At 41.5% G+C, this 26,528-nt stretch overlaps 1 protein-coding gene across 1 annotated transcript in view; it reads right to left on the bottom strand.

Moving 5' to 3' along the window:
* Nucleotides 1-26,528, bottom strand: part of MALRD1 (MAM and LDL receptor class A domain containing 1) — a 288,950-nt gene that overhangs the window by 34,777 nt on the left and 227,645 nt on the right. Inside the window, exons 31-34 of the mRNA XM_063121247.1 lie at nt 25,766-25,967; nt 13,230-13,502; nt 3,033-3,158; nt 1,380-1,443 (exon numbers count right to left, since the gene is read on the bottom strand). Of these exons, the coding sequence (XP_062977317.1) occupies nt 1,380-1,443; nt 3,033-3,158; nt 13,230-13,502; nt 25,766-25,967 (665 nt within the window). The remainder of the gene's footprint in view (nt 1-1,379; nt 1,444-3,032; nt 3,159-13,229; nt 13,503-25,765; nt 25,968-26,528) is intronic.

The raw sequence follows: 26,528 nt of genomic DNA, 5'->3' as shown, positions 1-26,528 counted from the left end.
GAAGCACATTTCCCATCACTGCTTTTGCTGGCTTTCTCCTCAGATATTTGTGAGAATTGATATTTTAACCTTATTCAGGGTTGTAATCAAGCCAAGAAAATTCAACTTTGAACAGCATTCGTGCTGGCCTAATTTTAGAAGTGGTAGCAAGAGGAAAGAAAAAAGTATTATGGATCTGCACGTGGGAGACTTCCTAAAGGTTTGCATGGCCCATCCTCAAAAAATTGCACATAAGTAGTGTGGAACACAAACAGAAAAGCCCAATTTAAATCCCTCTGTTAAATCATTCCCATATGTTCTTCAAATATTTCCTAAACAAAAGTTCATACTGTTAAAACATGTTGAGTTACAACAGAACATTTACTGAAAAGGAGATAAAGCAAAACATTTACCTTCTGCACTGCAGTATTCTGTCTGTTCAGAGTGAAAGACAACCATTACATCTGATTTCTTTCTTCTCTGCCCATGTCTGACTGGCTTGTGCTTGCCCTGACACTGTTGCATGTGCTACTTGGCGCACCGGTACAGCACCTTGGGTAAAATCCAACATGAGTCCTACTTAGAGCAGACCTACTAAAATAAATGAGACTTAAGTCCCATTCATTTCAATGGGTCTACTCATTGTGAACCGCCCAGAGAGCTTCGGCTATTGGGCGGTATAAAAACGTAATAAATAAATAAATACTCTAAGTAGGACTCACATTGGATTTTACCCCTTGACATTCCATACTGGACTGGCATAAGAACATAAGAAGTGCCATGCCGGATCAGACCAAGGGTCCATCTAGTTCAGCACTCTGTTCACACAGTGGCCAACCAGCCATCAGCCACAGACCAACAAGGCAAGACATGGTGCAACAGCACCCTCCCTCCCGTGTTCCCCAGGTGCACACAGGCTTACTGCCTTGAATACTGGAGATAGCAGTATTAGCATAATACTGGCATAATGACCCTGATCCTTCCCCCTTTTTGCTTTGCATGGAAAAATGAAGGTTATAAGTGGTACGGAAAGTAAATGAAACAAAATTAAAATTCCACTACTTGTCTATTCTTTATGTAAGAAACAAAACAAAATAGTCTGGCACTCTGTGTGTGTGTGTGTGTGTGTGTTAGCCCTGGGCAAGGGAATTAATGGCCCCTGATGCACCATTCCTCCTTCGGCACCACTTCTGCCTTTGCCATACTTCTCCCCCAACCCTATTGCAACCACCATCACATCCTTTTCATAATTGGCTGGGACAAAGGCAATAAGATGTTATGACAATTTTTCTGAAAGAGGGGAAATGGATCCCAGGAACAGTGGATGTAATTTCAACGGTGGCTAGTCTTATCAGCCCTGAAATAAGTGTCCTGAAAAAGAAGACCACAGCAAAACTTACTGGCAGATGGGGAAGGGTTCCTTGTTGCATGTTCCTCCATTTTTGCAATATCCTTCAGGACATTCTAGAAAAAGATTTGGGGAAAAAAGCTACAACTGTGACAAGGGTAGTAGTGTAGGTCAGCCTTCTCTAACCTGGTGTCCTCGAAATGTTGCGGACTTCAAGCCCCATCAGCCCTTGGCAATGTGGCTAATGGTCAAGAATCCTGTGAGTTGTAGACCAAAATATCTGGAGAATACCAGGTTGGGGAAAGCTGGTGTAGATATACAGTAAATTGCAGACATATTCATTGGACCACATGCAATCAGAAGATTTTTCACTTAGAGACTGATCTCCCATAACTATTTGTAGTGGGTTTATATTTTATACTATTTAAAATAAATAAATAAATAAATCTATATTTACACCCATCCCCATTTTCCTCTACAACTGGGCCTATATTGAAATACATACATATACTGTAGTATTAAATACACTATCTAGTCAAGGTTAAGTACTTTGACGTCCCATTAATTTCAATGGGTTAGTTAAATGTATGCCCTTATTTATTTATAAAAGAAATGGCCCAATTAATTTCCATGAGATTTAATCAATGGCTGGATCACGCTGAATATTTTTACCCCTCTATAAGTAGCCCAGTTCACAGAAATAATGGAGTGGAGGCTGATGGCTCTGATTTCGGTAGGGCTGTGAATCCATTCTGGGTTTCAGTCAGAAGCACCTGGAACTCTAAAGGAGCTATCCAAGGTTCTGAACCCAATCCCCAAAATAGCCTCGGCACCTTGGATGGCTCTTTTAGAGTTGGTTCTAACTGAAACCCAGAAAGGATTCACAGCCCTTCTAAAATTGAAGCCCCCAGTCTCCACTGAAATAATGTATAACATGACAATTAACATTACTCATCAGGGTTGTCAGATAACAAACCAAAGATTTTGCCAACAGCTTCAAATCTGCCACTGAATGAGGAGACGAAGCAGTCAGCTTTTTTCTTGCCAGCCCTCCATTTTGTGATCTCTCTCCCCACTTTCTTGCACTTTCAGTTCAGCTTGCTAGAGCAAAGAGAGCAGAAAGGACTTTGGGGGACATATACTATAGAATCCACTACTGCCCTATGATATGGCAGTGAAAGCTAATGGTTCTGAAATCAGTGAGGCAGTGAATCTGCCCCGGGTTTCGGTCACAACCAATCAGAACTCTAAAGGAGCTATCCGAGGTAGGACTGAAACCTAGAATGGATTCACTTCCCCCACTGACATCTGAGCCACCAGTCTCCACTGAGTATTGGGGAATCTCTGGGTTGCAACCTGGCAGCCCTATTCTCAGATAGAAAGAATGCTATTCTCATGCAAGTCACTGTTGCAGTGATTTCAAAATGTGCTTAGTTTTATGTGGGTTGTTTAATTCCATTTGACACAGCATGAAATCTCTATCTGAAATCAGCCTGAAGAGATAGATAGATAATATACATATACACAGATTTACGTACATATACTGAAAACAACAGAATATGTATAGATGTTGTTGTAGAGAAATGGAAACACATCTTATCACAGTGAACTCTGCATATTTTCTGCAGGCTATTTTTTTTTTTTTTAAAAAAAACTGTTAGTCTTTACTGTGAATGAAATTTTGATTTAAAACTGGCAGTTCTACCTGAACAGCTAGATTCATCAGGAGCAAAATCAATGCAATCTACAATGCCATCACAGCGCTGGGAAGCTGGAATACAGCTGTTAGTCGATGGACACAGCAAAGACCCGTTGAAGCAATCTTTAATAGCTAAAAGAAACAAACAAACAAGACGGTTAGAGATTCTTGTTATTTAGTGACACAACACCATAGTAAGATATATAGCTGGTTATTTGCTTTACACACTGAACCAGTGCTGTAGAACCTGTCCTCATTGCTATTCATCTCTCTTGCCCTTTAGTTCAAAGTGCTACTTTTAAGTTGAGAAATTCAAAACTGCTTGGTTCTGATTACATACAAGTATATGCTCCATTGCATCTTCCAATTTTGCAAAGAGGGCCCCAATGTATGTTCTGGGAGCCATTTTTGCTGAAGACAAAGTTTAAAATGCTTCACATTATTAAACATAAATGCTCAAAATGGGTACAATACGAGTACATGAATAATTATGCCCAACAGATGATCCACAAATGTGGGATCCTTCCAGTGCTGATGCTCCAAAGACTAACCCTGAAGACACATCATTCATGTGTATCATTTAATTACTCGGCAGTGGATGACTCACAGCAAATTGTCTGAACCAACTCAATGTAAAAGTATGACCTGATCTGAAACATCTCTGCATATTGTTTGATCTGTGATGGCTCTTTCACACAATCAAGTCATCGCTTGATGTGTCATTGATAAAGCCATAAAAATGCATAAGTGAACCCTAAGTTTGCTCAGGATCCATGAGTATCTTGGTGAGGAGGTTATGTGAGGGCTTTATCCTGGTCCCTGATTGTGGGTTATATCCAGCACTACTCAAGCAACAACAACAACAACAGTCACAAAGAGTTGACATTGTTCCAGTAGATGTTGTACAATGCAAAACAACTAGCACAAACAACACCTAGCTCAGTCATGTTAAATCTCTTTCAGCCGGAAGGCTGAATTCAATTTCAGAGAAGCTTTTGGAGTCTAGTGTCCAGAGGTGGGCCAGGCTAAAGGCAAACTACCAAAAAATCCCAGCATATTCTAGCTTCCAGCCCTTACTGTCAGTAACTGAGCCTTAGGAGAGGTATTTCAACCTCTTTAGATGGGGGAAACGCACAAAAGCCAAGAAAACAACAAAATGCTCCATTGTTTCTACAACCAGTAGAAGTGTTGCATTAGAAGAATGACACAGTAAAATGACAACAACAATAATAAATTTATTTCTTACCCGCCTCTCCATTTGGATCGCGGTGGGGAACAACAATAAAATACATAAAACTGAATTTAAAAAACATAGTATACATTATTAAAACATCCTAAAGACATCCTAAAATTCCACTGGACAGGCCTGCTGGAAGAGATTATAGCTTTCTTAAATGCTAAAATTTATTTATTTATTTATTATTACATATACCGACCCATAGCCGAAGCTTTCTGGGCGGTTTACAAAAGTTAAAAAAGGCTAATAAGTTGGCGAGTCTCCTCCGGCAGGCCATTCCAGTCTGGAAGCAGCAGAAGAGAAGGTCCTCTGGGTAATACCTGTCAGCCTAGTTTTGGCTGGCTGAAGAAAATTCTTCCCAGAGGACCTGAGTGTGTGGGGCGGATTGTACAGGAGAAGGCGATCCCGCAGGTAGCCTGGACCCAAACCATGTAGGGCTTTAAAGGTAATAACCAACAATTTATACTTCGCCCGGACACAGTTGGATACAATACTGTGACTAGGTGCACCAGTGCTCAGTTAGCTTGTGGTTTAATCATCCAGTTATCTGCAATTTAGTTCATCATGTCCGTGCAGAAATTACTCCTTAATAATGCTGGGGATTAGTTAGCATATATGTCTCTATCTTTATTGCAGTTCTATAGTATTTGCAGGTGGGCACTGAAACCTCCATGTTGTTTTGTAAAACATCCCCTTGTTTAGTTTGGTGTGTAACTCTTTTGCTTTTTCAATTTGTAAAATTACCAATATGCATTAAAAAAATGCAACAGGATAACTTTCTGCATTTCAGACCCAGTGATATTTATTCTACTATCCAGAGATGCCCTGTCTTTAATTTCATATTAAAACTATATTCTGGGTGAAGATTTTGTGGGCAAAAAATTCAAACCACAATTCCATTTGAGTTATTCAATATTTACACAAAAAGGAACATTTATCACAGCGCCAATAATCTACTATCCTAAAATATTCTGTTTTGTGTTGCTCAAAGCAAAATACTATGTTTGCAACCATAAAAATTTCAAGTCTACATTATTTTTCTAACACTGCATACCATGCTGTTGCATTCAGTTATAATCTCTCACATCATCTAACCTCAAGGAATTCCAAAGGGATAATCTTGAGGGAAATGTATAAGCCTCCAACTAATTCATGATGGGATCACTGATCTATAGAATGTGACCCAAATGCCTGTGTTTATTCTTCCAGAAACTAACAACATTCAGTCGTTAGGAAGCCTACTTTAACTAATGAAATATTCTGTAGCATTGTCCAAGATTATTATTTTTCAAGATGACTGTTTAAGAAACTATGGAGATATTTCCCCCTCTTACCAGTGTATCTGGGGTAAGGGGGTGGGGATAATTTCACATTAAGAAGGATGCATCTGGCTATGGAATTATTTAAAAAAAAGGACCAAGGAAAGACAAGTATATGCCCAACTGTAAATATTCTTACTCATCTCCTGTAATTTCTTCTTTCCTTCTGCTTTCATGCTTAACTTGTAACCTACCCCTCCCACCCAGTTTCTTTCATCCCTCCCTCCTGCTGGAGGTACTGGGTGGGCTGCAGCACTGAGGCCCATAAGAACATAAGAAGAGCCATGCTGGATCAGACCAAGGGTCCATCTAGTTCACCGCTCTGTTCACACAGTGGCCAATCAGCTGCCAGTGGGAAACCCACAAGTAGACATGAGTGCAACATGTTTCCCAGCAACTGGTGTATATAGGCTTACTGTCGCTGCTACTGGAGGAAGAACATACCTATCAGGACTAGTAGCAATTGATAGCCTTTCCCTCCAGAAATCTGAAAGTGGGCTGACACCCACCTGAGAAACACTATTTAAAAATACATTGTTATATCAGTGATGGAGCAACATTGCAGGTAAATAACCTGATGCATTTATTTAGCACAAGCCAATCTAAGTACAAGCCAGGCTAAATATAGCACTTCCAAGTCATATTGATATTAGTGGGAGAATTTACCACATGCTTAAATCTCTTCACCTGAGATCATGGACTGAAGAGTCACACCTCTACAGCATCAGTGGCTCCAGTCCAGAGCTCCATATGAATTCTGTATCTTGCTCTCCTTCAAATGAATGGGAAAGGATGAATAGGCAGAGACAGAAATGCCACCAGGACCAGTGGCCCCTCCTTCTGCCATGCCATGCCATGCCATGCCATGCCATGCCATGCCATGCCATGCTGCTAAAGGAAAGCACCCTGGCAGTGAGTGGTCAAGTCTGCAGCCCCACGGTGCACCATTTTAAATGATACTATCTTTCTCTACTAACTTTGATTAGCAGCATGCTGCTAAATTAAAGTTGGTAAAAAATAATTGTAACTTAAAATGATGTGCCTGGGGCTGAGCCTTGGATGGCTGCTGCGGCCCTTTCCTTTAACAGTGTCATGGCATGACAACTGGAGGAACCCATGCCACCACCACCCAGGTAAAAAACAAAACAGGGTTAGATTGGCTGGCAGAGAGCCAGGGAGAGGCTGGCCAAGAGAAGCCCCCCACAAAAAATATTTTCCCCGGGAACCCCTCAAACCTGATAACACTTAGGGACCAAGAGGTCTGCTCATACATCAAGGCTTCCACGCCTACAAGGAATGTCTGGATGGATCAAGGTAACTGTATCAATCCAACACCCCATTGCATTATCTACAATGACTACAGTGTAATAAATATGTGGAGAATCGACCCATCTAAATTTCCCACTGTAAATTTACCCAATAACGCAGGGAGGCACATTAGAGACATTGGTTTCTCTTTCAAGGGGTTTTGTATGATTCAGTCTGTCTTGCTTAAGTTACCTTTTCCACCACAATGACCACACTAGACTTTGTAAGTAGAGTGGAATAAACTATTTCAAGCAGCATCTAACATGGTCCACTTCAAAAATAACATTACTCTTCCATTTCCCAGGGATGTTTAAAATATATATAATCATTGAAATTACAGCAGATAATTAGTGAACATGGACTTTGTGACTACGTAATCTTTGGATCTTCGGACCATAATTTGAGTCTTCCCGTAATGTCACATCTCAGAGATTCAGTCAGATCTCACACAGGGAGAACACTGAGGTAAATCAAATATCCTTTGGCTTGACTGAATCCACAGTTTTAGCAGCATATTATAGGATTTCATACATTAATTACTTTGACTTTGATTCGTTTGGTTGGTTCAACTCTGAGCAGGATTAATTCAATTAGCTCAATTTTATGAGAACTAGTTGACTTCTATTTACTCCTGTTACTTTTGTTAATAAAAATTGATCAGACTAATTAATGCGGAGGCAACCTTTTTAGAAGTGTTCAAAAACTCATCTTACAGTGAGAAAAACAAACAAATGGTGTTGTGAAGCCACCCACAGTTGAAAGCTGCATTACCAGCTTTTCTACACGAGGCTTTTGCTGTGTGCCCATGATTTGATATTCACAGTTGTTTATGGGCTTGTTAAATGAAGCTGTGATCCTCCAGTTTCAACTGTGGTTTTTTTTCATTTTTTCATTTGCTTTCCCATTTTTTCCTTAGAACAGGGAAAATGGGGTATTATTTCTCAAAGCAGAGTTTCTCCTTGCATATTTGAGCTGTTCTGCTACAGCACAGCTCCACCTAGAGGTTATGTAGCAGAAAAGCAGGAAAGGAAAAGCTCTCTGTGTAGCAGTCAGAGCTCAATTCTGTGATAAAACCAATAGTAGATACAACAGCGAGCAGCCTCATGTAGCAAAGCTCGCCATGAGCCTTAGAAATGAATAGTTGCTGTATTTGTAACCAACCAGTAGAAAACAAATTTGGGCACAGATTTGCCAGTGATTAAGAGCACAATCCCAACCCCCTAATGTTGATGGCTGGAGGGGGTTCGGAGGGGGGTTAAGATGGAATGGTGCATTGGTGCCTTTCCAAGGAGCGTCACTGGGCAGGGCTGCCATGGCAGAGGTCCCAGATACACCGGGATGGGTGGAAAGCTGTCACTGGCAGTTCTTCTGCCAGACCAGAAATGGGGCATTCCATGGTTAGAAAGAAGTCAGTTTCGGATCCATTGGATCCAAACCTGATCCATTCCCCCAGATAGGCCCAAACCAGGCCCATCAACTATTCCAGCCCTGGAGCTGGAATAGCTAATTCTGCCATTGTCAATCTGCCTTATCACTCTCTACTGGCTCAAATCGGGATTGTTCTGTAACATATCAAATGGTCAAGAAAGTAATTATATCCCTAAAATAATCAGCTCCTCCTTCATGTTCATTAGAAACGAATCCATTTTTTTTTTAAAAAAAAGGCCTTGTATTGCATGTGGCTGTGCATGATATTGGTCAAAAGCAGTATATCGGAAGCTCAATGCACACATTGTAAGGACATCAGACAGTACTGTGGGAGTAGGATAGATGGGCTCTGAAACAGTCAGATGACCCAAGAAACTGCAAAGATAGCCCTGCAGGGAAATTGTGTACAGCTTTATCTTGAGCCTTACAGGGAGGCTCAAGCCTGGCAGCTGTAGACTTTGGCTATATTGTTGCTCTCATGGATGCTTAAGGTCAGGCTGCCACATGCAGGGATCCAAATGGCTGCCAACCACTCTGCACTCTATCACACATAATACAACTGTTTTATGTGCAGAAACATCATCCTCTATGTAGATTGCTGTCAATGAATTATTTGAGCCGGTCAGTTGTGACAATAAGGAGGGATTCCTCAAGACTGAGACCCAAGGGCCTTTTATTGTCCACATATAATTAATCTTTTGGCAAAGACTTAGCTATAACTCTTGGACAATTCTGACCATTTTAATGTTTATCCTTTTCTTTAAGTTGCATACATTGCTTTGCACTTAATGAATATTGCATGCAGTCCACGGTCTCTGATAGTTAAAACTGACTTTTGTGAGAGACAATTAACACCTTCCTATTAAAGTTTCATGATGCTGATATTAAATATATGTAGGATCATGAATGTTAATGAAGTTTTTGCAGGTGCTGCTACTCTTGTTTGTGCCATGGGGCAGTGTTGGTGTGGGTGGGAGAACAGATCTCAGCCCTTTACACACAGACAACCCCCCTCCTGTTAACATTTTATCTGTCTTTCAAGGTTTATAGGGACACAGCCCAGAATCTTTTGACTGCAAAACAAAGGACAGAAAAAAATAATTTCTCACTCAGAGCTGCAAATAGCTAAGCTGCACTCTGCTGGGCATGTGAACAATGTATAACTGGGGTGTGCAAAGTGGGTTTTTTCTGACTCAGAATTCGAGACAGAGCTCCATTGGGGAGATTCTCAGCCTCAATTTCAGAGCAGCTCCGCTTACTCCACCCCATCGTATTATCCGTCAGAGAACCACACATTTCCGGATAACCGCTCTGGTCAATGGAAATTAATCAAATGCTTACAGCTCCCTCATTTTTTAAAGATAAAGAGATGAAACTTGGCATGACAATAGCTCTTAAGGAGGGCTTTAGACATGGCAACTTTGTAGCAGATCCATTCACGCCTTGATTTTTTAAGGAATTTTTAAATTCGCCCCTCAAACCATTATCCCACTTAAACACACACACACACACACACACACACACACTAATCCACCGTTGTACATTTATGGAGGGAACTTTTAGCCTTTACTTTGCTGATGCAGAGCTCCACTGCTGATGGTGGAAGTTTCTCCTCCAGCCTTCTCTAACCTGGTGCCCTCCAGATCTATTGAATGGATCCCCTGCCCTTGCACTGGAAGCCCAACCAGCCAGCAGAAGTAATAGTTTGACTGAAATAAAGAGCCTGATTGTGCCTGGCTCAAGTGTCGAAGCTTTCTCACTCAGGATGCCAGCTAGCCCAGCAGCACTTTCATACTGTGGAAATGTGGACGATTGACTTCTATGAGTCCGAGCAGAAATGGGCTCCCTCTCCCCCCCCCCCACACAGCCAGAATCAGCAGCTAGTTAGTGTTTCCCACTCCCTCAAACACTGTGATTGGAGGAGAACATGGTCATGGACAGCACTGTGGCAATTCCTGGTTAGCCACAAATGTCAATATCAAAGCTACCCCTCACCTTACTCAGCATTTTTCAAATGTGGAGATATTCAATTCATACACACACACACACACACACACACACACACACACACACACACACACCATTGACACCTGAAAAACAGTCTAATAATTTCAGAGATGTTAGAAGCTTTGATTGGGCACGTCTCCACTCTGATATTAATCGATGGATTTGGAAGCGGCCACTCTCTGCTCTGGAAGATTGAATGCTCCATGGAAGTTCATGGTTACCAGATAATTCCAGGTCGGAGAGCACACCCCTAATGTATACCTATCATGAGCACTAATTTAATGTTTATTCTTTATTGTTTTAAAACATGCAGGGTTTTGTTTTGTGTTTTTTTTAAAAAAAAACAACCATGTGAGATTAGAATTCAGAGCAGCAGAAGGACTGGCTAAGTACAGTATTTGTAACAATAAAGAATAATTTCATGTTTCTACAAGATAGAGCAAGAAATAAAACCCACCATATTAATAGCTATAATGCAACACCATCACTCCGTCAGCACTGCCGGAAATCTCTTGTCTACACAAATCTTTAAATCACATATGGCAAGAATTTTGTGGTGGCTGTAGTAGTCGGGAGCTTCCAAAAATCTGAGTGAGAGATCGTTTCACTTTTCATTCTGGATTTATGTTTTATCTTTACAGATCTTTTTATTTTTCTCAGTCTAGCTTCTTCTCTGGGAAAAAGAGTTTTCACTTGATAAGGTCTGGGGCGCACCCCCCCAAAAATAATCTGGGTGGCCTGCGGTACAGACTGGGGAATTATAATAGGATGGGAAGCAATGTGCTTTACATGACAGAAGCCCCACTTGTGTGTGTGTGATATCTTACAACTTTTTTAAAAAAGGTCAAAAACACCAAAGTTATTATATGGTTTTGAAATTCATATAGAAATGTAAATGACTGCCAGCTCCAGAAGACAGTGCCAAAGTTCTAATAAAGGTCTACAGGATGTGAAGTCTAACGAACTAAAGCAGGGCTGGGCAGACTTCAAGCTTGCAGAATTTATTATTTATTATTATTTTATTCAATGTATGAATCACCCTTGAACTGAAGCGCTTGGAGCAACATACATAATAAAAAACAAATACAATAAAAACTAATGATAAAACAGATTATAGAGACTTATTATTATTTTTTTTTTAAAAAAAAGTTTTAAAAGCAATAACAGTAATTTAGTGATCCAGGTGTCCGTCAGCCTCCAAACTCAGAGTCTGATGGGCATCCTATGATGAGCAGGGGGAGCGCGGAGGATATTATAGAGCTTGAAAAAATGCAGAAAAGGACAACTAAAATGATTAAGGGGCTGGAGCATCTCCCCTATGAGGGAAGGTTACAACAACTGGGATTGTTTAGCTTGGAAAAAAGGAGGCTGAGGAGAGACATGATAGAGGTATATAAAATTATAAATGGTGTGGAGAACATGGCTAGGGAGACACTTTTCTCCCTCTCTCAAAATACTAGAACCCGGGGTCATCCCCTGAAGCTGATTGGTGGGAAGTACTTCTTCACACAGCGCATAGTTAAATTATGGAACTCACTACCACAAGATGTAGTGATGGCCACCATTTTGGATGGCTTTCAAAGGGGGTTGGATAAATTCCTGGAGAGAAGAGTCATTTTGTTGCTGATATCGTTAAACAACTGAGAGCCAGAAATCCTTCTGATTGGTTGCAGATCACCCAGATATACATAGATCTGTAGATCCAGACCTATCATCTGCCCACCCCTGAACTAAAAGATAAACAAAATATGGTGTGATGCTTTTCAGTAAATTATGGCAGAAACTTCTGCATGTTTATTCAGAAGTAAGCCCTGCTATGTTTGATGGGACCTACCCAGGTAAACGTGCATAGGATTTCAGTCTTAATGGACTTGGGTTCAGAGTTATTAATATGATGGGATTTTATTTGTTGCTCTATCCTTCAGAAACACAAGCAATTAAAGATCTTGTCTGCTAGGGGTATTACATTTGCTTCAATAGAGGATCAATCCAAGGGGCTGCAAAAATAGAATTGTCCCCTCCAATGAAGTGTGAAGAAACCCCCTCATATAAGATTTCCATGTGCAGATCTTAGTCAGAGCTCTGGAGTGAGGCCACATTTTTAACTCAGCCTTGTGACTTCAGTTGTCATTTTTTAATCAACAAGTTTGTCACACATTATCAATGGGTTCCCTTCCATTGCCCTCTAGGAGCTCTGGATCAGGCCAACATTCCAAAGAAATTTCATCTAAAATTAAATTGTTTTATTTGGGTGCCTCCTAGTGGATGGCTCTGTGTGCCTACTAGGCCTTGAGTAGCCAGGTTGTTCACCAAATTGCAATTTACCTATCTCTTAACAAAGTGTCTTAACCATTTTGATATTTACAACAAGTCAGTAAGTGAGGTCAAAGAATCCTTTTATACATGATATTTCATCCCCCCAAAAAGTTAACCTCACTTCAACCAGACATTAGAATTGGGGAAAATATAGAAATGGGTTATGAAGCATTGGCAAACTATTTATTTTTAAATATCTCCACCATCATGTAAACCGCCCAGAGAGCTCTGACTATGGGGGTGGTATATAAGTGTAATAAATAAATAAATAAATAAATAAATAAATAAATAAATAAATAAATAAATAAATAAAATCAATACAGCAATAGAAAGATCTTCTGCATACATACCCACCACCTTTCTATGACTATTGGGAACTTCTAAGCACTTTGATAAGACTTTCAGCTTATCTTTGACATTAGTCCATGCAATGTATTATTCCATATCAAATAATACTAGATTTTTAAAATCAAATATTATCTGTAGAATCATAATATTCTACATTAATATGCATTTGTGGATTTTGTCCGCCCAATGATCTTTGAGAAAATAACCATAGGCGCAGCTGCATGAGAACATGTGACTTACGACAATTAGCTTCATCTTCATTGAACCTGCAGTCAGATACCCCATCACATCTCAAGAGTGATGGGATACACTGGTTAGCACAGTGGAACTCCGTTTCCTTGCACAGCCTTGGAGAATCTGTGGTGGGTGTCTCAGGAGGGCAGGCTATTTCATCAGTCCCATCAGTGCAGTCTTCCACTCCATTGCATTTTGCAGAGAGAGGCACACACTGCTTCACGTACATGCAAGTGAATCTGTCACTGCCACAGGTTGGAGGTTGTGGTGCAATTGGTCCTAGAAGGAGACAATGAGGTTGAAAATTTAATCTCACAGGCCTTAGCTAGACCTACCTGATATTGCGTGATGTTTTTATCATGAGATTCCCCCTTCTGTTTACACGTGGCGTGCACTGGCCTCGGAAGGAGAGGTGTTGCGCCCACCATTTTTTTTCTTAAAGGAGAAGATGAGCACGAGCGCTTGTGTGCAAAAGGTAAGGTTTTTTTTTTTTTTTAAAAAAAAATATTTTCCCACTCCCCCCACCCCGATGGGCGCAGTGCTCCTCAGGAGCTCTGCGCCCCATGCGTGGGTCCCAGCTCCTCGCGAGGAACCACGAGGAGCTGGGACAAAACACGGTGCCCAGCCACAGGTTCTGCGGTCTCGGGCTCAGCCTGAGACCAGGGAAAAACCAGGCCTAAAGGGTAGGTTGAGATCCCGGGGCAAGGGAGGGATCATCCCTCCCTGATGCCTGGATCCCCTGTGCGTCATGTGAATGCACAGGGACGATCCTGGGGATCACCCTGGGATTTCATCCTGTCTAGCTATGGCCACAGAAGCAGTGCTTGAATTATAGGGCCATGGAACTTCCTTACCTTATTATTGTATAGGCCCCCTTAGCTATCATTTTTAGAAAGTTTCAGGATGGACTTAGGCTGCAATCTTATACACCTCCCTGGGAGTAAGTCCTTTTGAATTCAATAGGACCTACTTCTGATTGAGTGGACATGCATAGGATTCTGCTGTTCGTTGCAGTTTGTTAACTCCTTCATTCTGGAATCACATTATGCAACTGACATAAGTGTTATTACTCTTAAGTAAGAAGCTAGATAATTAAATTTAACTATGCGCTCTGTGAAGCATTTCTGCACACACTGCACAGTTAAACTATGGAATTCACTACCACAAGATGTAGTGATAACCACCAATTTGGATGGTTTTAAAAGGCAGTTAGATAAATCCCTGGAGGAGAAGGCTATCAATGGCTACTAGCCCTGATGGCTGTGTGCTACCTCCAGTATCGGAGGCAGTAAGCCTGTATGCACCAGTTGCTGGGAAACATGGGTGGAAGGGTGCTGTTGCACCATGTCCTGCTTTGTCAGACCCTGGCCAACAGCTGTTTGGCCACTGTGTGAACAGAGTGCTGGACTAGATGGACCCTTTGTCTGATCCAGCAGGGCACTCATGTTCTTATGTTCCTTATGTTCACTTTACAGCACATTCATATGCATGTCTACTAAGGTATAAGCTCCGTTGAGTTGAATGGGACTTACTTTCAGGTAATTCTGTATGGTTGCAGTCTAATTTCACTTTACTGTCACAACCAGCCAAAGCATCAATTTTTTAGTTCAGAGAGGGAGAGAGACCCTCGTTACCTTAAATAATGAGAGCTTTAATCCTTGGCAGAATTAGGGCCTGGGTATTTATGCCTTTCTGACAACTCATTCTTTGGAAGAGGAATTTAACAGGGGGCATCATACATAAGCACCAAGGCTATGATTCAAGCAATCGTATTTGGAGGGAGGTTTTAGAAAGAAATCAATTGAAGTACATCAAATTAAATGTGTTTAGGACTGAGGAGCCAATATGGTTAAGAGTGAAAAGTGGTAGTCCTGAGACTTTGACAGGAAAATATCTGATGGTTGATCAAATACTTATCTCCATTAATCTAGTGCAAATCTGAACTTAATACCTTGGAAATCAGTGGGAATACTCTAGATTTATAGAACACTTTCAAGGTCTTTTCAGACAAAGTGTTGTTGAGCTGTCAGCTAGTAAACAATTAACACAATAAAGCCTAATTTTTTTATTGCTTGCACTTTTCATTATAATGTTTCATTAACATTAATGATTCAGTATTTCCTGCAGCATTAAACTTAGGCCTCTTAGGCTGGCCTGGATATACGCTGGAGTATAATTTGGTTCCTTGAGCAGAAAGGGAGTAATAAACATTTATATAGAGCAGGAATGAAATGTTTCAGCTTCGAAAATATTCAGAGAATAACATGTTTTTTTTATTTATTTCAAGTAATAAATACATTTCTCTGCCTTTAGGAACTTAGAATAATTTGCAGTCATTTTCTTAAATATTCAGTCCCAAAATGTCAGATAATAAACACATCCATCCCTTCCTTGTAATCACACATATGCAAACCCTGACCATTATCTGCTTGGGAATGGCCCTGAGCGCTGTCTTTCTGGTGGCGGGTTGCCACTGCGATGATCCCAAACCCCGCACTTTCACTGCTGCGAGGTGGCGGTGGCTGATCTTGATGCTGGTCACGTCCCCTGTTCCATACCCAGGCAGATGGTGACCAATCAGGGGTCTCTATCCATCCGGCCATGCCTCCGCTGTGACTGCAGAGCGAGGCTCCAATGGGGACGTGCCATCCTTACCTCGCTCTGGAAAAAAAGTCAGGGTAAGTCCCCAACTTTTTTCTCTGCATCTTTGGCGGAAAGCCCCGTGGTAGGTGCACGATTGCTGCTGCATTGTATAATCGATGCCACGCCACCGCACAACCATACCAGGGCTTTATGGGCATTTAGACAGCCCCCTAGTTTGTTTCAGAATCATAATCGACCATCTTAGAAATAGTATGTTACGGCCAATTTGCCACTCCTTAAAGTGGCTGCCTTCTTGCATGAGTGATAGTACTCTTTTGAAAGAGCTGCAACACTATTTTATTTATTTTATTTATTATGTTTTACCCCACCCTTCTTCCAAGAACCAGAGATGGGTGAGAATTTTGTTTCTGTTTTGTTTTGATAAGGATGTACTCAAATTCACAATGCCTGACATTTACAAAATTTGAATGTGGGAGAAACTGAAACTGACAGCTTTGTCCATCCAGGCCCAGGGCTCTGAATACTCTGCTGTTAAAGTCTGGGTTTGAATCCCTGTGCCTTCAACCACATCAGTGCTGAATTATGGTTGCCACTTCTTTTTCCTGATAGGTGCTTAATCTTTAACAGCTATATGGCAAGCAGGTACGTCATGGTCCTCTCCATGCCGGGAATAGCTGTACGCAGTGGAGCCTGGTAGCTCAAAGGTGCAAGGTGCTGAACCCTAGTCCCAAAATAGGTTCAGCACCATGTCTAACTCCTTTAGAGTTATGGCTGGTTTTGAATAAAACCTGGAATGGATTTACAGCCCCACTGAAATTGGAGCCACCAGCCTCCACTGGCTGTACTTATTTGAATTTGACTGGTCCAGATTTGTGAGAATTTCATATCAGTTCATTTCCAATAAAAATTTGCAAAGTTCTTCGTATTTGGGAGAAGAAGGAACTTGAGATTTATAAAATCCAAATATGGGAGAAAGCAAAACCGACAGATTTACCCATCCCTATCAAGGACCTGCAAGCAATGTACTCCACACCCAATTTATCTTCACAACAACACTGTGGCCCCATTCAGAAGACACCTTAAACCATGGTTTTAACCACAGTGGTTAAGCCAGAAAGCCAGGTTGTGTTCAGAAGACACCTTAAACCATGGCTTTACCTATGGCAAATAATGCAAAAAAGCCTTATTCACTGTGGTTAAAGCCGTGGTTTAAGGTGTCTTCTGAATGGGCCCTGTGAGGCAGGTCAACTGAGAGAGAATGAGTGGTCATCTAATGAAACTTATGACCAATGGGGATTGAAACTCTGCTTCCCTGCTGCTTGTCTGGCATTCGAAACAATGCACTATATGCAAGTGCTGATCCTTTGTGCAGTTCCTCCATAGAAGAACAAGCTTTGCAGCCTGAGTACAGTGGGCCCAATCCAGAGAAAGTTCAATCGGCCAACGATCCAAAGGGAATGAAGCACAGTAAGTTCTTATGTCTCATTCATTTCAGTAGGACTCAGGCAGACAATGTTTACCCAAGTATTATCCATCAATTAGAAGGCGAATATCTGCCTTGACAATAAACAACAAATTATGATGGATGCACACACATTAACCAAATCAAGTTGAACTCCCAATGGATTTAGCAAAATTGTTGCTCTTAGAAGGTTTGTCAAAGAAGAACCATATATGTTAACCAAGTTGTTTTTCTTTAGTGATTTCCATGATCCTTGAACAATAGCATTTGTTCAGAATACATCCGGAACTGAAATAGTTTCAAAAGTCTTTGTACACTCATTGTAGTCTGTCGTTGGTTGCTAATAGTATTTATTATGCATATTTTCTAGTGTGTTTAACTAAATGTTTCAAAGAAAAAGGAGCAGATAGACACTGGAAGCTATATTGCATATAATTGTTTCTTTCTCTCTCTTTTAGCAAGGAATTATGGGAAGAATTACAGTGGAATTACCAAATGTAAAACCTCACTTGGGCAGTGGAGACTTTGAGCAATCACTACTCACTCCCCCTTAGTTGACAGGCTCCTCTGATCATTTGTGTCCTCATCGGCAGCCAAAGCAATGAAGTCATGACTTTGCCTGGGATGCCACTAGGCATTGATCTGATGGCAAGGGCTTTATCTACGCTGGGAAATTACATCCTCTTATGGTGCAATCCTATGCACGTTTAGACAGAAAAAAGTCCTACAACTCCAAGCATTCCCCAGCCACAAGAGCTGGCTAGGGAATACTGGGAGTTGTAGGACTTTTCCATGCGTAGGATTGGACCCTTAGAGACCCTTGCAGGTTTACAATAGCCAGCTGACTGACAGCTACATGAGAAATCCCTGTCTTCACAGAATGCTTCCCAATGGCTTCTCGACATTGACTTCTAATGCTGGGATTGGTTTCCAGGCAGGACACCAACATTGACAATCCTCTTTTAGATTAAAATAAGAGAACATTACAGCACAATCCTATCCTATGATTTTAGGATGTTTTAACAACATAGTGGCTTGCTGAAGGCCTCTTCATTGTGGCTGAGATGAATTTCGAACCAGTGATTCCCCATCTCTTAGCTACTATAATAATTGATAGCCTATCACTCCTAGATCCAGATGCCCCTCTTGGACAAAGAGGGCAGACACCTTTGGGGCAGCATTTAGTACTCTACAAGCACAATTAATTAAAGAAAGGAGCACGCTTCCACAAAGAAACAGGGTACAACACGAGTAAAAAGGGATAGATGATGAAGGGAAAAAGAAAGAAATAGAAAAAAGCAAAACCAGGTTTTAACAAATATTTGGAGGAAGCCCATGGGCATGTACTTCTTCCACCTTCATTTGTGGGAAACACTACTCAAGATGTATATTTTGATTGATTTAATACCATTATCCCATGTAGATTTTCTGGAAGCCAATCTTATCAATAGGATTTATTTCCGTCTGTGTACTTAGATCCATCCCAAAAGCCTAAAGGGAATTAAGGTACACTATTTATTATTGAGAAAGCCTTTCCTGATCAATAGAAACCTAATGGAGGTCCTGCACTGCAACTTTTAATATGCTGCAGAACAAATGCTGCATTTTCAATTATTTGCTCTACCCTGAATTTATGATGCCCTCATTTTTAAAAGTCTCTGTTTAGTCTGGGGTTATACCAGTCAAACAGATGGGAAAAACACCATTGTGGTGTCACAAAGCTACCTTGAAAAAGCGGATGAAAGCAAGATTCCACCAGTTAGTTCAAATTCATATAAGACATGAAGCAATGGCCAAAGCATTAGCATTCCATGTATCTCTTCATTTGCAGGAAAGAAGTGGTCCCTGCAAGGACAAGTATCATACTTGACTGATTATTGCAACATTCACAAAGTCAAACTTTCAGTGTTTATGGGCTTCCTGACAGGTTGTGAATTATCATGAGTGTTCACCAAGCATTAAACTGACTACTGATGCCCATAATTCAGGGAGCGAGTGCCCAAGGTCTTGCTTTTAGTCTATAAAGGAATAGGTAATCTAGTTCTAATCTACCCCAGAGACCATCTGCACTTGAAACATTAGAGTTTGATGAGACAGGATAGGCTCCCTGGCTCACGGAGTAATTCGAAATGTTCAGAAGTCAGTCCTCCTTCCATTGGACGCCCCTGATTCTGACATTCTATCCCCCGCTAGATTGCATTACTGAAACAAAGTCGCCTTTGTGACAAGTTACACTACAGTGCAGCAAAACAGACTGTAATGGACTTTGACAAACCACCTTGAGTGTCAGGAGGATCTGGCTGGGCTCCAGGCATCGGTACCTGAATCTAGACCTGGATGCTGTTGCTCAGAGGACCGAGCAACATAATTTTGTGGCATTTTTTTTTAAAAAAATAACACTGCATAACATGAGATCAGGAAACGGAACCATTTTAAAACAAGCAAGTAAACCTGCAACCCAATTTTAATAGCCTGATACTGGGGTTATAACAAAAGAACAGCTTCCTTTCAAGTCCTTCCAAATTTCCCTTTTACCTCCTGTCTGTTGCAGTGACAGGAGAACATGAACTAGTTTCTAGGGATGCAGTGTTCGAGATCATTGAAGTTCTCCAAATTCCTCCTCGAAGCTCATTTCACCTCATCCGTATTCCTGAAGGTGTCTTTTCCCCTCTTTGATCAGGAAAAATCGACATTTTCAAAGGTGCACATCCAAAATGCACACTCTCCTCCCCACATAAGCTAACACATGAAAATGCATATATTTTCGGGAAATGTGCACTTTAGCAATTGCACACTGTCGAACGCACTCACAAAAAATTCATGAGAATTGCGCTCCCACGCTTGGTCAGGGGGTTGTGAATGGCACATGTTTGCATGATTCATGAACAGGAACAAAACTCTCATGCATTCAGTATTGGGCAAAAGGCGGGATAGAAATTATTATTATTATTATTATTATTATTATTATTATTATTATTATTATTATTATTTCAGGACCAGAATGAGAACCTAGCATCAGATGGCAGCTGCCAGGGCCCCAGCATCCTGGTATGGCTCATTGATGATGCCTGCTTGGGAGCCCCCCTCTTAAAATATTTTTTGGGGGTTATGATGCTTCATGCAGCACTGGGAATCTGGGTATAAGAGGCCTTGGAGTGGCACTATGTTGGGGATACTGTGGGAACTTAAATTGGTCGCTGAATTGATAGGCATTGCTAGGGCCTACCAATAAAGAACGCTTTGCCCAGGAACCCCTCAAATCTGGAAAAAGCACAGATTAATTTTAGAAAGAATTGATCCTTGCCCAGTTTTTATTTGGGTTATCATCCTAGAAATCAAATGTTGTTTTAATGTGTCATTGATTTTCGTGAGGCTTATTGGATTTGCCATGGGGGATTTATTAAAGTGAAGCTACCATGAGCTCTTAGAATTTGGAAAATATAGAGCATTTTCTAATGAACCCAAAATCCATAGTTATTTTTTCTACTTCGTTTTGATCCTACACATTGGAATTCAGCAGTGCAGGACTTCCAGTGAAGTCCAGAACTGAAGTAGGAACTGCTGTCTGGATTGTTATTATTGTGCAGTCATATTTCCAAGCTTTTGTCTCCAACCATCAAAGGAAAGAAAACCCTGAGGATGATTCCCAAGTAAGTGGATTGTATGCTGCAGTTGGTATTTATTTTTTCTGTTTTTAAAGAAGGCAGGGGAGAATTCCAAGAAAGTACAAATGAAAAAGAAACGCACTGGAAACCACACAACTGGTAAAAAAAAAATCACATTATTTGGCATTCTATGAAATGATCCCTGTTATCAACAGTAACAAAGCACATTCAGGCTGTCCGTGAATCAGCAGCACCATTTCAAATGTACAGCACCTCATCAGGACAGTAATGGCAAGACACATGTTGATGAGAACAATATTCATTGACATTAGAGGGTGGCAAAATTCAATTTTGTCACAAATAATGGCCAGAAGTTACTCTGGCATTTTACTGGAAAGGCACATGATCATATTTTTTTACACAAACATTCAAAAATATTCAGGTGGGAGGGAGAATCTTACAAAATTCTCTCATCTAATGGGAGCTTGCTGTTTAAGAAGAAATAAAAACCTCTGGTGAACTTAAGGAGCTGATAATGCTTTATTGCTTAGAGCTACCAACCAGCTAAATTGTGATTGCTTCCATTTAGAACATGTTGCCCTGGGAAACCTAAAGTAATTAAAGTGAGGCTGGAGAAGTAATAACGCAGAAAGAGAGAGAAAAGCGTCTGCAGCAACAAAGCAATCCTTTAAGGAAAGAGAACATTACAGGAAAAGCATGACAGCAAGTTCTCATATGGTGCCTTTATCTTGAGTTGAAAAGTTTACGAACAAAGGTAACCGTTTTGCGCAAAAGGAGGAAAAAAAGGGAGGGAAAGACATTCATAAAATGCAACATTTTGTAGAAATTTTACATAGATAGACAGATAGAGGGGAGAAACAGCTTTATAAAAATAATAATAATATAAAAAGTGAAGGAACTGCTGCCTTTCATCATAAGGAAACAGCCACTCCTCTTTCTCTTGCAGAACAGAATTAGCTGCAGATCCTCACTACTCGTTTTAAAAATTAATGTAACTAATCCAATGCCATAATAAACACAGAATCACTGGAAATTCTCCATGATGGGTTCCAATTAGGGAGTCTTTATGCGATTTTTTTACTCATAGTTCAAACATGATAGTTACGGCAGGGATAACACATCAGAATCATAGAATAGTAGAGTTGGAAGGGGCCGACAAGGCCATCAAGTCCAACCCCCTGCTCAATGCAGGAATCCACCCTAAAGCATCCCTGACAGATGGTTGTCCAGCTGCCACTTGAATGCCTCTAGTGTGGGACAGCCCACAGCCTCCCTAGGTAACTGGTTCCACAGTAGAGCCAAGGTTATAGCAGAAAGTATCTACAGAAACTCAGGGCTTTGCTAGACCTGCCGGGATAAGCCGGCAGGGAGGCGGGGCCAAGGCGCGCTAACGTTAGCGCACACCGCCTCAGCTTCCAGACGCCAGATGCGCAGGGACGACGCAAGCCCTGCAGTGTCCGCCATTTTTTTTTTAGTTTAAAGGGGCCACGTGCGGCCCGAAGACTCCGGAGAAGGTAAGGGTTTTTTTTAGTTAACCCCCCCATCCGTCCTCCCTCGCCATCTCCTGTTCATCGCCCTCTGTCCCCCCGCGCCATCTCCTGTTCGTCGCCCCCCGCCCTCCCTCGCCTTCTCCTGTTCGTCGCCCTCCGTCCCCCCGCGCCATCTCCTGTTCGTCACCCTCCGCCATTCCCTCTCCTGCCGGTCCGGCCTTCCCTCCCCCATCTCCCCCCCCGGATCACCCCCCCGGCACAATGGGCACAGCGCTCGTATGAGCACTGTGCCAGGTCCGTGGCTTTTCGTGGCTACTCGCGAGTAAGCGAGTAACCGCAAAAAGCCACAGACCTTCCTAGATGTTTCTCAGCCCCGGCCTGAGGCCGGGGCTGTGAAAAAGGCGCACCATAAGTGACTTCGCTTATGGCGCATTAGAGGAGGCCTCAGTGCGGCCTGGCGCCAGATTCCCCTGTGCGTCATCTGGACGCACAGCAGGGAAACTGGCTCACAAAGCACGCTAAGGCCTAGTCTAGCAAGGCCCTCACTCTCTATATTATTGTTTTCCCCCATTGTGTGCATAATGCAACCTTTACTTTACATTCATGCAACCCACTTTTGCTCTTCCTAACAGAGGCAGACATTCTCAGGTGTATTCTGATCATGTTGGTGTTTTCACATTGGGAACCATGAGCAGTGATCCAAACCGAGAAACAGCTGCAATGCCACAGTCATAATTCAAAAACATTTCAACATAATACACCCATCTAGATGGTGATTTACTGATCTCTCACTATGGCCCTGTACCTCTGTTGTCAACTGGAGTGAATGTTGAATGAACCCGCCTAAGTGGCCAGTCAGTTTTCTCTACCAGTCTAGCAAGGACAATAACGAGCCATTTTTGAAGCAATTTGAGCAAAGGTTACATGGACACAGTAAAACTTAGATTTTACAGGACTGTCAGACTGGATCTATCATCATCGAAAATAGCTCTACCTGATCCATTAACAACTCCTTTGAGATAGAAACTCCCTGCATGGAGTGAGTTGTCTACATGCTTAAAAATCTCTCCTTGAAATCAATGGCCCTGTTCAGAAGACATCTTAAACCACAGGTTTAACCACGGTGGTTTAAAGTGTCTTCTGAACAGGGCCAATGGGATTTAACAGTGCCTAACTTGGGCTAGTGTGAAGGTCTGAGGTGTACAGAAGCAAGGTAACAGAGTCAGACGAGGACTGGAGTTTTTCTGTTGGGAGGGGAGTATCCCTGAGAGGAGTAGTTTCATTTCTCCAGTGAAGGTTCATTGCCTGGTTAAGTTTCATTTCCTCAAAGTGGAAACTTTACTTTGCGGGAAGAGGGTATAAAAGAGGGAGAGAGCCAGCCAGGAGAGTGGAAGGAGCAGAAAGAAGTATCTTAGGGTAAAGAAGTTGCATTTTTTCAACTTTTATTTTCTTTTAATGCCTTTGTATCAATCAGCTGTATTGACAAAGTACCTTTATTGCAATATGCTTGTTTTACTTTAATAGTAAACTGTTGTGTTAAGCCACAAGTGTCTGAACTGTTACTCACCCCATGTCTACAGCCTAAACCTGGTAAAAAGAAAGAAGAGTGGGACTCTTAAGGAGGCAGAGATCCTTAAAGAGTTGCTCAGGGGGTCCAAGTCATAGAAGGAATTCTGACAGCTGGGTTGAACCCTATCATACAACCTTGGTTCCTCATCTATAGAAGTGATTGTTAATGGGAGCCACAATATCATAGTCCATAATAGCAATATGAAACATACTATTCTACATGCTAATCATGCTGCTGGAACTATGGTTAATTTACATTAAATAATTCTTTATTTTTTCCACAAGTGTAAGTTTGTGCTGCGCCAGAAGCATTCAAGTACAAATCAATAGGCTCCTTGTTTCCCATTAGATATGTTTTTGTCATCAGTGACAAAAGAGGCATTGTTTTAAACATGTTGTTAAGCATCTCACCGAAGAGGCAGGCCTGTTTTGCAATTGGAGGTCATAATTAGAGCAGCACAACTAGTGGCAAATTATTCATGAACATCTTTTTCAGCACTGTTATCATTTTTCATTTAGCCGTAACTGCCACTGATGCCATCTGCTTATTGCCAGCCACACACAAAAAAAATATTCTTCTTAAGCATGTATAGTTAAATAAATGACTAATTTGCACACAACTACCTCATTCACATGCAAATAAAGGCATTTACCTGGGTGATCGCGTCCTTTGTGTTGGGGATTTCAGTATAAAATGGCTTTTCTACAACCTGAAGAACCTTTAAGTATAGTGTGAGAATTGCATTCTGCTTTGGTTTTGATTCAAATTTGCCCCCCTTCACACCTCCAAACATGCAGATGGGAGTGAGACCATTTTACTGGGAGAAGCTCAGATGTTCCTGAACTTCCAGTTATATTTAAAAGGGAAAAACACACACTTAAAAAAAACACACATTTTCACATGTGTCTATGGGGCAGAAAGTGCACACTTGGGTGTGTAATTTCAAAAAAAATGTGTCCCAAAATGTACACTTTCCCCATTCGAACGAAAAGAAAAGCAGCTCGCAGCAAAAAATGGGAGCAAGGTGGACCCGAGCTTCAACATGGATCTTGGAGCACCTTGACGCACTCTAGCTTCGCTCATTCTGCCATCCTTACCTTTAACTGAAATCCTATACACACGTATCAGGGAATACGTCCCACTGAACTCAGTTGGATTTACTTCTGAGTAGACATATATAGGATGGAGCTGTTAAGGGGCCCAAAGTAGACCTAACGGAGGCAGATCCGTCTCTTCAAATGCAGGTCTGCTGAAATCAGATATAAAGGAGGCACTGGAGACAGCCCAAGTTAAGGAACGACATGAGTGCATAGGTGTCCATTCTGCCCATGGCTTACCTGCCTGCTATCTGTTCCCAAAAGCCCTGTTCTCCCAATCCGACTCTGAATGCAACTAAGCCCAGCATGGGGGAAAGTACCTGTGTCACTATGAGATAGCCAGTGCTGAATGGGTCCGCCACTTCTAGTCTGGCCCTTGGAGGCCTTTAACTCTACAATATTCTGAGATAGAAATCAATAATCAGATTAGAGAAAGCACCTAAAACGTAATGAGTGAATGACCTTGTGAGGTCGCAGGGAGTCTGACTGAGTTGTGTTTGAGAATAATTTGGAAATGATCACAGACACAGTACGACAATGTTACTAAAATATGATATTGGCCCCAAGAATATTGCTATTGAAGTGTGGCACATAAACGTATTAATTAATAAATAAGAACAAATAAGCTGAATAAGTTCAGTCTCAAGGCATTTTTCAAGCTCCTGCAGGTCTAGTATTTGTAGAATTACATACCTCCTGATGCACATTCCGGTGTGAAAGAAATATCATCGAGGGCAAATTCTACGGGTTCGTTAGCTCCTACTTCAGCTTCAAATGCAACTCTGAAAGGACTGTTGCTAGAAAGGACCACATTGGCATATGTCCATGTACTTTTTTTATTTCCGGTTGTTGCCCACATCAAAATGTCCATTCCAAATTCTTCCACAGTATACACCTGTTGATAGCAAAACATAGAAAACATACCTGATTTTTGTCAGTCCATGACACGATGATCCACATCTCCCAGAAAGGGGAACACTGAATATACCCAATCCCACATCCTGTTCCGTAATTCAAACAGTGACAATTCAGAAAATAAACTAGAAGCCCTACCACTATGAGCTTCTCTACACACAGGAAAAATACTGCTCCTTACCATGACTTTTGTCCTCACAGTATTCCCACCATTGCGATGTGCCCCTTCACACACAACCATGTGATTTCTTCCATTCTCGGAAAGGCCCTATTGTGCATTAATGAGACAGCACCATCTAGTGGCAGAGAGGTCCTACAATATCTGGAAAATACCACATTATCTGTGTGTTTTTTAAAAAATGCACGATTTCCAGGGGATAACGTGGGAGACATCCTGGCTGTTGACTGCTTTATGCAATGATCCCACAAAAATCTATGAGTGGCCAATCATAAGCATGCTATAAGACACTCATTTAGAGAAGGTCTATGTCAGTGTAGACATGTGTTTCCCTTTCTATGGACAGAGGACCAAACTAGAGGG

This window comes from Elgaria multicarinata, chromosome 1, assembly GCF_023053635.1.
Source record: "Elgaria multicarinata webbii isolate HBS135686 ecotype San Diego chromosome 1, rElgMul1.1.pri, whole genome shotgun sequence".
In the NCBI taxonomy this organism is placed as follows: domain Eukaryota; kingdom Metazoa; phylum Chordata; class Lepidosauria; order Squamata; family Anguidae; genus Elgaria; species Elgaria multicarinata.
Note: the sequence above shows the minus strand (reverse complement) of the source record. Positions and strands in the feature narration are given on the sequence as shown.